Below are 12,365 nucleotides of genomic sequence, written 5' to 3'. Positions count from 1 at the left end.
TACTTTATTGTTCTACATGCTGTTTATTAAAATGTTTGTAACATTTGTTTAAATGTATTTATTACATAAATTATTTATTTATATTCATCCAAAATAAAGGAGCTACCATGTTTACACATTTTTTTATGGTGTGGTTTATTTTTCAATATTTTTTAAGGATAAAACAATCTGAAAATATTAACCCACATGTGAGATTAAATTAACCCAGCATTCCTGTAAAAATGAACCAGCATTTGGGTTGAATAAATAACCCATTTGCTGGGTTAAAATGAACAACCCAACTTGCTGGGTTAGTTAAGCCCAACGTGTGTTCTGTCCCATATTTGAACAGCGGCTGGGTTAAAATCAAACAAGATCATCATCTACCCAGTTAAGAATCTGTTACCTTTTTAATATACATAAAAATACTACACAGACAATACTTTATTATTTACTTTATATCAGGAAAGCTAACAGATCTAATATTACCAGATTTCTTTTAAATATTTATTAAGGAATAATGAATAGATGCTCCACTTCAGCCATGGAGAGACAAACAAAACAAACACAGCACTCAAAAAATATTAATAAAAAAATAAAAAATAAAAATAAATATTACGAAACAATTTACATGAACAGCAGTAAAACTTTAAAATACAAATACACTGAATCCATAAAAATGGTGTTCTTTATGCCTCTGTATAGACTACTTTTATATTAGCAGTGAGAAATATTTACTGGAGTTATTTGGTGTTAAACCAGAGTAAGCAATACTGCTCCTGGAGATCTATCTTACTGTAGGGTTTGTGGGTCCACTCTCTTCAGTCCTGTCTGATAGTCTAGAGGTTTACTTTATAAATGTTTCTTCACTCATCCATGTGTCTTCATCACTTTTCTAGTAGGGATGAACATCATACTAAACCTCTTCCTTCATCTTCATCTTTGTCCGAAGATTTACTGCAGCATATTCTACCTCTGCAGTCAGAGTCATCTCTACAGACAGTATGAACAGATAATGAACAAATGGTAAACAATGGGATGAGATAAATGATGATGAATGTGTTGTGTTTACATATTCAGATAGAATATATTAATGGGCACATGGAGATTTCATCTGAGGGTACGTACAGAAATATGACTGAGTGTACCCTTAAGGCCCTGGTATACTTCATACTAAATCGAAGAATGAACGGGTGTGACGTCATTTAGAAAAAAAATATAGCCAAAAAGAAGGTGTTTTTGCATTCATTTTATTTGGTTGGTAACAGCTCGCCTGGGGAAATTTTGAACTGGCTGCTAAACACCTTCTTACTGCCACTGAAAACAAGCTTTCAGCTAACGACCCTGCATCAGTGTGGAGAGGCCTGAAAGACATTACTAACTACAAGACACCATCTCCCAACACTGTAGGGAATCAACAACTGGCTGATGACCTGAATGTTTTTTACTGTAGATTTGAAAGCCCAGTCTCACACTCCACAGCTGCTCTGACATTCACTTCACACAAACATCAACACCTCCTGCAACCCCCCTCCTCCCCCCTCCTGCTACTCAATCTGCACTTAAGATCTGTGAAGAGGATGTGTGCCAGGTCTTCCGGAAACAAAAGACACAGCACAGCACAGGACCCAGACGGTGTTTCACCCACTTGTCTAAAATCCTGTGCTGACCAGCTGGCCCCCATCTTCACACAGATCACTGGAGCAGTGTGAAGTTCCCTGCTGCTTCAAACGCTTCACCGTCATCCCTGTCCCAAAGAAACCCAAAATCACAGGACTTAATGACTACAGACCAGTCGCTCTGACGTCTGTTGTCATGAAGTCATTGAGAGACTGGTGTTGGCCCACCTGAAGGACATCACTGGACCCTTTCTTGATCCCCTTCAATTTGCTTATTGATCAAACAGGTCTGTGGATGATGCAGTCAACATGGGAATGCAACATATCCTGCAATATCTGGACAGACCAGGGACATATCCAAGGATTCTTTTTGTTGACTTCAGTTTGACTGTCAACACCATCATCCCAGCTATTCTCCAGACTAAATTAACTCTTTGTTCCCACCTCTATCTGTCAGAGGATCACCAACTTTCTGATAGACAGGCAGCAGCTTGTGAGACAGGGGAAATTCACTTCCAGCACCTGTCCAATGGCACTGGTGCCCCCAAGGGATGTGTGCTCTCCCCACTATCCTTCTCCCTGTGCACAAATGACTGCACCACCAAGGACCCCTTTGTCAAGTTCCTGAAGTTTGCAGACAACACTAATGTCATCGCCTCATAAAGGATGACGGTGAGTCTGCACACAGAAAGGGGGTTGAACAGCTGGCTGTCTGGTGCAGTCAAAACAACCTGGAGCTGAACACGCTCAAAACAGTGGAGATGATTGCGGACTTTAGGAGGAACACCCCAACATAGACCCCGCTCACCATTCTCAACAGCACTGTGGCAGCAGTGGAGTCATTCAGGTTCCTGGGCTCTTCCATCTCACAGGACCTGAAGTGGGAGACCCACATTGACTCCACTGTGAAAAAGGCCCAGCAGAGGTTGTACTTCCTTCACCAGTTGAGGAAGTTCAACCTGCCACAGGCACTGCTGATACAGTTTTGCTCAGCAGTCATTGAGTCTGTCCCCTGCACTTCATTATCTGTCTGATTTGGTTCAGCTACAAAATCGGATATCAGAAGACTACAAAGGACAGTTCGGACTGCTGAGCGGATTATCGGTTGCCCTCTGCCCTCCCTTCAAGAACTGTACACTACTTGACACACTTGAGTGAGGAAAAGGGCTGGTAAAATAAATCTGGACCCCACTCACCCAGCCCACTACCTTTTTAAACTGTTGCTTTCTGGCCGGCGCTACAAAGCACTGAGCACCAGAACCGTCAGGCACAAGAACAGATTTTTCCTTCAGGCTATCCATCTCATGAACAGTAAAAACTGCCCCACTGAGCAATAATTATGTGCAATACACAGCTTAGTCTATTTATATTTATTTAACATATCCTACCTCTTCTGCACATTACATTCCCTTGCACTATCTGTATAAAACAGATTTATATTTGTACATATGTGTGTGTACATAAACTCAACAAAAAAAGAAACGTCCTCTCACTTTCAACTGCTTTTATTTTCAGAAAACTTAACGTGTAAATATTTGTATGAACATAAAAAGATTCAACAACTAAGACATAAACTGAACAAATTTCACAGACATGTGACTAACAGAAATGGAATAATGTGTCCTTGAACAAAGGAGGGGTCAAAATCAAAAGTAACAGTCAGTATCTTGTGTGGCCACCAGCTGCATTAAGTACTGCAGTGCATCTCCTCCTCATGGACTGCACCAGATTTGCCAGTTCTTGCTGTGAGATGTTACCCCACTCTTCCACCAAGGCACCTGCAAGTTCCCAGACATTTCTGGGGGGAATGGCCCTAGCCCTCACCCTCCGATCCAACAGGTCCCAGATGTGCTCAGTGGGATTGAGATCCGGGCTCTTTGCTGGCCATGGCATAACACTGACATTCCTGTCTTGCAGGAAATCATGCACAGAACGAGCAGTATGGCTGGTGGCATTGTCATGCTGGAGAGTCATGTCAGGATGAACCTGCAGGAAGGGTACCACATGAGGGAGGAGGATGTCTTCCCTGTAATGCCCAGCATTGAGATTGCCTGCAATGACAACGAGCTCAGTCCGATGATGCTGTGACACACCGTCCCAGACCATGACGGACCCTCCACTTCCAAATCGATCCCGCTCCAGAGTACAGGCCTTGATGTAACACTCATTCCTTAGACGATAAACACAAGTCTGACCATCACGCCTGGTGAGACAATACTGCGACTCGTCAGTGAAGAGCACTTTTTGCCAGTCCTGTCTGGACCGGCAAAAGTGGATTTGTGCCCATAGGCGACGTTGTTGCCGGTGATGTTTTGAGTTGGTGCAAATTTATCTAAATGTATAGAGACATTTTCCAAGACAATGTTGTGTGATTTTTGTTTGTTTAATTAGTCTAAAAAAGGAATAAAATCTACTCAAATACTCTGAAGTGCCCATTCATTCATGTGCTAGCTGCAGAGAAAGTCATTCACACATCTGCCCATAGTAAGATATCATCATTATTGTTTTGTCTGTAGTCTGCAAAACAAACACTCTTTTATACACCCATCTTTGCAGTAGTATCAGTGTCATTATAAATCAGTGCATATTATGGCCACATATAACATATTAGCTCAATAGCATCATGAATTCATAATGTAAACAAGACAAACTGAACATTTTCTACTGCATTTATATTACATTAAATTATCAACGAGTGGTTAAAACAGCTTCTTTTACTGACCTCATGTGAATTCTACTCATAGAATGAGGCATAAAGTCATTGATAACACATTTTAATGTCACAATAGGTAAGGTTTTGTTGAGTGTCCTCATATTTACATGCTCCTCTATACGCCCACCACAATGGTGTGACGAATGTCTGAATGTTTGCAAACAGTATATCTTTGCTCTATTATTTACAACTTCTTTTTACTCCTGAACAAAGAATGAAGAAGAACTTCTCCAGAAGTATACCGGGGCCTTTACTTTCTAGAGGGGTCTGGGGGGATTGTTCCCCATGGTTGAAAAAACAAAACAAAACACCAAAGCGTTCAATTCTGGTGACTTTGAGAGAAGCATTTTTTTTTTAATAAATATTATTTTATTGAGTATATGTAGCATTCATGTAACTACTGGCTAAAGCATTTCTAAAAGACAGTAACCGTTCAGAACAAACACATTCTCATGTTAAAAAAGCAAGATGCAGCGCAACCAATAAAGCAGAATGCAGGTGTCTCGAGATTGATTTTTAACAGTTAAAGATCTTTTTAACTTGACACGGCGTCTAAAAATAAAGTGCTCCTGTGAGAGATGCTAAAACACAGTGAAACGTGACGCAGTGGTCAAAGACATCCATTTAGCGAATGTTTACATGGAAATCAATTGAAAAACAGCACGGACGGATGCAAAAACACGATCAGTGTGAACGACCCCTTATTCACATGACACAGTACTCGTTGAAGTTTCTCAAAGTTACCTCTCTAAAAGATAGAAGATAGATAAAAGATTTTGTTTCAGATGATTGTAAGTAAATATCCACTTCATCCAGCACTGTTTGTTCTCTGAGCTCTTGAGTATCCCAATGCCATTACTGAGTGAAAAACCACTCCAAATGATTCAGTAAGCAGCCCAAACAAATCAGACTGAATTGCAAATCGATTCAGACCATTTTGCAAGCCTGTTTAGCCAATTCACTGAAAAGAAGAGACTCAAAGAAATGCAGGTGAAGATTCATTCATGAATCGGGCATCACTAAACAGCTGCAGGCACCACTGAATATATTCAACTGCCAGTGGTGGATAAATTGAAAATATTCAATGATGTAAATATATCTTACAAACCGTTCGGCAGACCAGTAAGAGTACAATTATTGTTCTTACATCGCTGTTTTAACCATGCATTTTGTTATTTAATTTCCAAAGCCAAATGTACTAGTTAGTTTTTGTTGTATTGGTGCTTGCTGAAAGTTAACAACCCTTTGAGCTTCATTCAGTTTTCTAAATATCACTTTCTCACCTGATCTCTTGTGTTCATCCTTTCTGTTGAGTTTCTTATGAGTGATGCGAGCGTACACAAGATCTGTATCATCACTAACCGCTGCTAATGAGAAAACATTATTTTTAGCATTTGTTATTTTTGAAAGACCAATTATCTGTCATTGTAACTTTGCAACTGTACCGCAACCGTTAGTATATTGACTGCAGATTTATGAACTCAATGAACTGACCTGCAGTCAGTTTAAGATGTTTTCCCTTCTTGTAAATGTGATATACTGTGATGACCAGCAGAATAAGGATTACAGTACCAGATCCCAGAGCTGCAATGACTGATACAACTATAAAAGAAAAAAAACACACACAAGAGCTTTTATGTTAAACAAGCAGAAAAAAAAATGTATTTAAAGGTTTGTTTATAACAACTACAACATTAACAGTATGTATGTCTGTAATTCACAGTATTTTGTTTTTCAGCAAAATACTCTCATATCCATGGATAAAATGTTTCAGACCAAGGAGTCTTTCACACAGAGTATGATCTGTTAAACTCGTACCATGTCCTGACGTCTGTATGCTGTCGTTCATTGTAGAGGTCAGATGTGAGATCACAGTTGCAGTAGTTGTTCCTGTAATAACACATTGTAGAATATCCAGCATTCTCTCTCTGAACCCATTTACACAAAACACATCAACACAATTTACTGCTGACATCATGTTATCTACTGTAGTAAACTTAAGACAAACAACTTGCATCATTATTGTTTCTGTTGGTGTTTTAATAAATCAGTAGACATTCATAGATTATAATCTCACCAGGACATCGGTTTACGCTAGTGGTGTTCTGTCCATGACTGACGTGATTCTTCACAGTGCAGGTGATGTTTCCAGAAGTTTCCTCATCCAGATGAATGGTGTTATTTCCATCCTCCAGTTTTTGTCCATTCAGAGTCCAGTTGAAGATGAGCTGATCCCCCTCAGAGGAGCAGGACACTCGCTTCTCCCCACTGGACGAGCAATTGATTGACACTTCCACTGAGCCAATAGGAGCTGGAGAGAGGGACACAGTACAGTCCAAGAACAATGTTGAGGAGTAAATACCTAACACTAGTGACACTACTAACTTAACTTTGTTTTTCAGTTGCGTGACAGTAGTGGAGCCTTTTTTCACAGCAATAAAGCTTATTCAGTAACCAGCTACTTTTTCCGATGAGCATCTGTGCAGTGCGACTAAATGCAACATCATGCACAAAGAGTTTTTCTTATGAGTTAACTGAGGCGAGTTAACTCTTGTTTAATCCTTAAGTGCATGGCCATTTCTGAGCATATGGGAGCCCTAAGCATAAACTTTATTCTGTTTTTAAAACTGCATATGGATCTTAACACTCCTGCCTCGGCATCCTTGCTACAGAAGACTTCACCAAACTTAGATCCAGCAGCTTTCCAACAATTACACAAGCTTGTTTCAGCGCAAGCAGCCATACTTACCAGTCACCACCATCAGCTGTGCAAGCTCACCTCAATCACGGAAGAACTTTTTAAATCCGTGCAACCAAACCCACAAGTATCTTTGAAGGGTTTTTCCACTAACTGTTGTCAGTCCTCGACTCTCACTTCCAGAGAAGTTTGATGGATCACCCAGTAAGTGTCGAGGATTTCTCTTACAATGTGAGCTTTTTCTGTCTCAACTACCTCTCATGTATCCTAATGATGAAGCTCGTGTTTCCTTCATCATATCACTGCTGTCAGGAAAAGCATTAGACTGGGCTACGACAGTTTGGAGTCATGAGAACATTCTAAAGGGGTCCCTGTCTCACTTTCTTGCTCATTTTCGGGAGGTTTTTGAGCACTCTGAGGGTGGGATGGACCCGGGAGAACTTCTATTGAGTTTAAAACAGGGGAATAGGTCTGCTGCTGAATTTGCCTTATCCTTCCGCTAGCTAGCAGCACAAACTGTGTGGGTGGAGTACACATTGAAGCTGTTGTTCCATCAAGGGTTAAATCCTGATCTTCAAACTGAGCTAGCATGTCATGATGAGGGGAGATCTCTTGATGAATTCATCAAACTAGCCATTCGCCTGGATAATCTAATCAAAGCCCATCGTCCAGTCAGTCCCCTTCAGACACTTCACTCTGATATCACTGTAACCAGTCATCACAAGCCCATGCAAATGGGTCACTCCTCTCTACTCCGGGGAACGGTGACGCCATCTTCGAGAGAGATTGTGTATTTACTGCGGACAGTCGGGACATTTACTGGCTGCCTGCCCTACTCGTCCCCCTAGGAAGGGGGACGCGGCAGTGAGTTTAGAAATTTCAAACACAATTCTTATTGAACAGTTTGAACTTTTTGTTACATTGCATCTTCAAAATAGTGAACATCAATTATCTGCCATCTTAGATTCAGGGGCTTCAGGTAACTTTATTGACCTGGGTCTTGCCACAAATCTTAATTTGTCTTTTGCCCCTTGTGTCCCTCCTCTACATGTATCAGCGCTAGACGGAGGACCCCTGGGCTCTGGCAAGATTCTACAAATCACTCAAACCCATTCATCTTCAAGTGAGGAGATTCAGTTCCTTGTCATTCACTCTCCTAAGAATCCGATTGTTCTTGGCCTGCCATGGCTGAGACTTCACAACCCAGAGATCTCCTGGAGTACTCTTGTTGGAGTACTTCCTGTTTCCAGTCTTGCCTCAACCTTCCTGAACCCATCTCTCTCCATCCTGTAAGCACCATGACAATTCTTCCTGAAAAGGAGATTTCGATCCTACCACATTGTTATTCTGATCTCCAGGAGGGTTTCAGCAAATCAAAGGCTACACAGCTTCCTTCTCACCGTTCCTGTGATTGTGCCACTGACCTTCTGCCAGGCTCCTCTCCTCCACGTGGACAGATATACCCCTTATCCGAACCTGAGACTAAATCTATGGAGGAGTAAATTTTGGAGTCCCTTGAAAAAGGTTTCATTCGACCATCCACTTCTCCTGCTTCTGCTGCCTTTTTCGTAGGAAAAAAGGACGGGGTCTTCGTCCATGTATTGGCTACCGAGGCCTGAAGACTGTTACCATCAAGTATCGCTATTCCCTTCCCCTGGTACCAGCAGCATTTGAGCAGTTACGAAACGCCAAAATCTATACTAAATTGGATCTTGGTAACGCCTACAATTTAATCCCCATCCGGGAGGGGGATGAATGGAAGACAGCCTTTTCTACACACACCGGCCACTATGAACACTAGGTAATGCCTTTCGGACTTTCCAACAGTCCATCTGTCTTCCAAGCCTTTATAAATGAAATTTCTCATGATATCGTTGGTAAATGGGTTATAGTCTACATTGATGACATTTTGATATACGCTTCTTCCCTTGATGAGCATGTTCAACACGTCCGAGTGGTGCTCAACCGCCTCATCCAACATCAACTTTATGCCAAGATGGAGAAATGTGAGTTTCACCAGTCTACCATCTCTTTCCAGGGGTATGTCATCTCCTCCGAGGGGGTCACCATGGACTCTTCCAAGGTACAAGCCGTACTGCAGTGGCCACTACCTGTGTCAGTCAAAGAACTACAGTGCTTCCTTGGTTTTGCCAACTTCTACAGACGATTCATCCAAGGTTTTAGCTCGGTGGCAGCCCCATTCACCTCATTGCTCCGAGGTAAAGCCCAGAAACTAAATTGGACACCTCCTGCTCGTCAAGCCTTTGATGACCTTAAATGGCACTTCACTACTGCCCCATTCTTCATCATCCAGACCCTAATCAACCCATCATATTGGAAGTTGATGCCTCTGATTCAGGTGTTGGTGCGGTACTCTCCCAACGACAAGGATCTCTCACCAAACTCCATCCCTGTGCCTTCTACTAACGCAAGTTATCTGCGGCTGAGAGAAACTACGATGTCGGCAATCAAGAATTCTTAGCCATTAAGGTGGCTTTCGGAGGAGTGGAGACATTGGCTAGAGGGAGCTCGTCATCCTTTTCTGGTGATCACAAATCATCGTAACCTAGAGTACATTCAATCTGCCAAACGTTTAAATCCTCATCCATCTCGATGGTCTCTCTTCTCCAGGTTTGATTTCACCATCACCTTTCAACCTGGCTCCAAGAAAACCAAAGCTGACGCCCTGTCCCGCATTCATGGGTCCACTACTGGCAACAACCCTGTGACTCTTATTGTCACTCCCGTCGCTCAATGAGACATAATGGCAGACATCACCCAAGCTCAGAAACAAGAACCCACTCCCGCTGACTGCCCTCCAGATAAGATCTTTGTTCCCAGCTCCTTATGAAACAGAGTTCTACAGTGGGTTCATGACTCGGCCTGCTTAGGACATCCAGGCGCCCAAGCTAATTGCAGGTTAGTGCAAAACCGGTTTTGGTGGGAGAACTTAGCGACTGAGGTCGCTGACTATGTAAAGAACTGCAACGTGTGTGCTACCTCTAAATCTATTCGAGCGCAGTGAGGCTATCTGGGATCAAGCTCACGTCCACTTAAAGCATGCCATTCGCCGACAGTGAACAGGCCAATCTCCATCGGCGCACTGGCCCTAACTATGCTCCTGGACAATGAGTTTGGCTATCTACCCGAGATCTTCATCTGCGACTCACGTGCAAGAAACTAAGTCCCAGGTATGTGGGTCCTTTCAAGATTCTTCGTCAAATCAATCCAGTATCATTTAAACTTCAGCTCCCTGCTAATTACCGTGTTTCCCTCACCTTTCATGTTTCTGTGCTCAAACCCGCGGCACCTCCGAGAGAGGAGGACCCTCAAGACCCCAGAGACCCCTTCCATTCCTCATTGATGGAGAGGAAGCCTTTCGGGTACACAAGCTCCTGGACTCTCGGTGCCGGGGTCGGACGCTTCAATACTTGGTGGACTGGGAGGTCTACGGCCCTGAGGAGCGTTCCTGGACGAACTCAGAGGACATTTGAGATCCTGCTCTTATCACAGAATTCCACCACAATTTTCCTAATCGTCCCGCTCCCAGAGGTCAAGGTAGACCCCGACGTAGACAACCTCCTCACATCAGGAGCCATTCGTGGGGGTGGGGGGGGGCTCTGTTACACCTGCAGCACCTGCTGTCTCTCCTGTACGCCACCAGAGGTCGCCATCCCCAGAGTACTAACTTCTCACGAACTACATTTCCTATAATCCTCCACTCAGACTGATTACTCTCACATCTGGTTCATATTAACTCTGGTTAAGTTCCCTGTTTTCTTGCATTCAGTGCGAAGGCTTGTTTTGCCTTGTCAACATTTCTGAGCGTTATTTACCCATCCTGTTTTCCCTGTTTTTTGACTCCTGCCTGTTTCTTGTATTTCCCAGCCTGCTTGTGAGTTTTGTGGATTTATTGCCTGTTTACTGGATTACCCTTCTGCCTATTGGATTTACTTGGTTAGCCTTCCTGGACTGTCTGCCTGTGTACCAAACCACTGCCTGCCTTTTTTCTCTGTTTTGTTACTTTGTTTTACTATTTATTCTGTTATTAAAACTAAACAAATCATATTGTTCATGTGTCACACTTGCTATAGTTTACTTCAATGTTGCTTCTTCAAATAGCAATGTCAAATGTAAATCAAACCAATCACTGAAACATCTGTGCCACCTTGAGTAACAAATAGCATGTATAATATGAATGCATTAACACATGACATATACTGAAAATTCACCATTTTGCAGAAAATCAATGTGATATAGTATTTATTTGTATGAATATAGAACTAATATATCTTGTAATAAACAAAGATTTCTATCATGTGATAGTTGAAATAATCATAAAAATATGATTTATGGAAGTGCATAAGAATATGACACAACAACATATCTCGGGTCACTAATGACAAATACACATTTGGTAATTAAACAATTCTAAAAATATGTTTTTTTTTTGCAATTTAGAAATTATCATTTTTCCACACTGTTCATAAGGAACGGTTGAGGAATACTAAAGAGGTGTGGGAATAACTCCACAAATGGAATGAGGGACAGGAGGTCGAATGAGGTCCCAGGTTACTAAAGACCCGAGGTATACATTTAACAGTTAAATAGTTAACTGTCGAGTTAACTCTTCTAGTGAATTGGTTTGTCTTAAACGGTTCTCTCCCTCTCATATGTTGCATTGGAAAGTCTGATTATAGTGAACTGGTTCATTCGGATGGTTAGTGTAAATGAACAGACTAAAACAATTATTCCCCGATTTTTTTTTCATGGCATTTAAGGTCTTCTTTGTATGTTATAATAATTAGTTAAATGCTGCTGTTCATTATGAGATTTTGACTCCGTTATTTAAATAAGGGTGTACCGTTTTGTTTTGACTGTATTTAATCTGTTCATGTTTGATGTCATCTTCACTGAGTTCATTTGAAAACGCTCATTGTTTTTTGTGCAAGAAAATGTTGTCTCTAATGCAATAAATTAATTTGAAAGGATTGTTCTATATATATTTTAAATATTGCTTCATAAATATAGCTTCAGTGTAGATTGTAGTAGCCACTTTTTCAAGAGTGGTTCAGTAGTTTAACTACTTTTGATTATAAGTTGCTCAACAAGCTTCTGTTTAAAAATACGAAGCTTCAGCAACACTGACAAACCTGAAACAGTCACTCACACACATCGAACTGTAACAAGTTGTAACCTGCTATTGTTACTTAAATAAAACCATTTAGATGCTACCACATCAAGGAAATATTTACAGGGGAACACTTTTTCAGTGTACTTTCTGTGGAATAAAATAAACTTTGGTTATTTCATTAAAAACTTGTTGACAACCAAGCACAAGCAAAACATTAAACCA

General features: G+C 41.4%; 1 protein-coding gene across 2 annotated transcripts in view; it reads right to left on the bottom strand.

Moving 5' to 3' along the window:
- The window catches only part of LOC127412760 (hepatocyte cell adhesion molecule-like), a 57,804-nt gene continuing 45,439 nt past the window's right edge, over positions 1-12,365 (bottom strand). Inside the window, exons 5-9 of one of the 2 annotated variants that reach the window (XM_051649386.1) lie at positions 6,389-6,622; positions 6,130-6,201; positions 5,806-5,913; positions 5,595-5,678; positions 1-972 (exon numbers count right to left, since the gene is read on the bottom strand). In XM_051649386.1, coding sequence (XP_051505346.1) covers positions 896-972; positions 5,595-5,678; positions 5,806-5,913; positions 6,130-6,201; positions 6,389-6,622 — 575 coding nt within the window. In that variant the 3' untranslated portion in view covers positions 1-895. The remainder of the gene's footprint in view (positions 973-5,594; positions 5,679-5,805; positions 5,914-6,129; positions 6,202-6,388; positions 6,623-12,365) is intronic. The other variant, XM_051649387.1, reaches the window with a different exon arrangement.

The sequence above is a fragment of the Myxocyprinus asiaticus genome, chromosome 22, assembly GCF_019703515.2.
Source record: "Myxocyprinus asiaticus isolate MX2 ecotype Aquarium Trade chromosome 22, UBuf_Myxa_2, whole genome shotgun sequence".
In the NCBI taxonomy this organism is placed as follows: domain Eukaryota; kingdom Metazoa; phylum Chordata; class Actinopteri; order Cypriniformes; family Catostomidae; genus Myxocyprinus; species Myxocyprinus asiaticus.
This window is presented reverse-complemented; position numbering and strand designations above follow the sequence as displayed.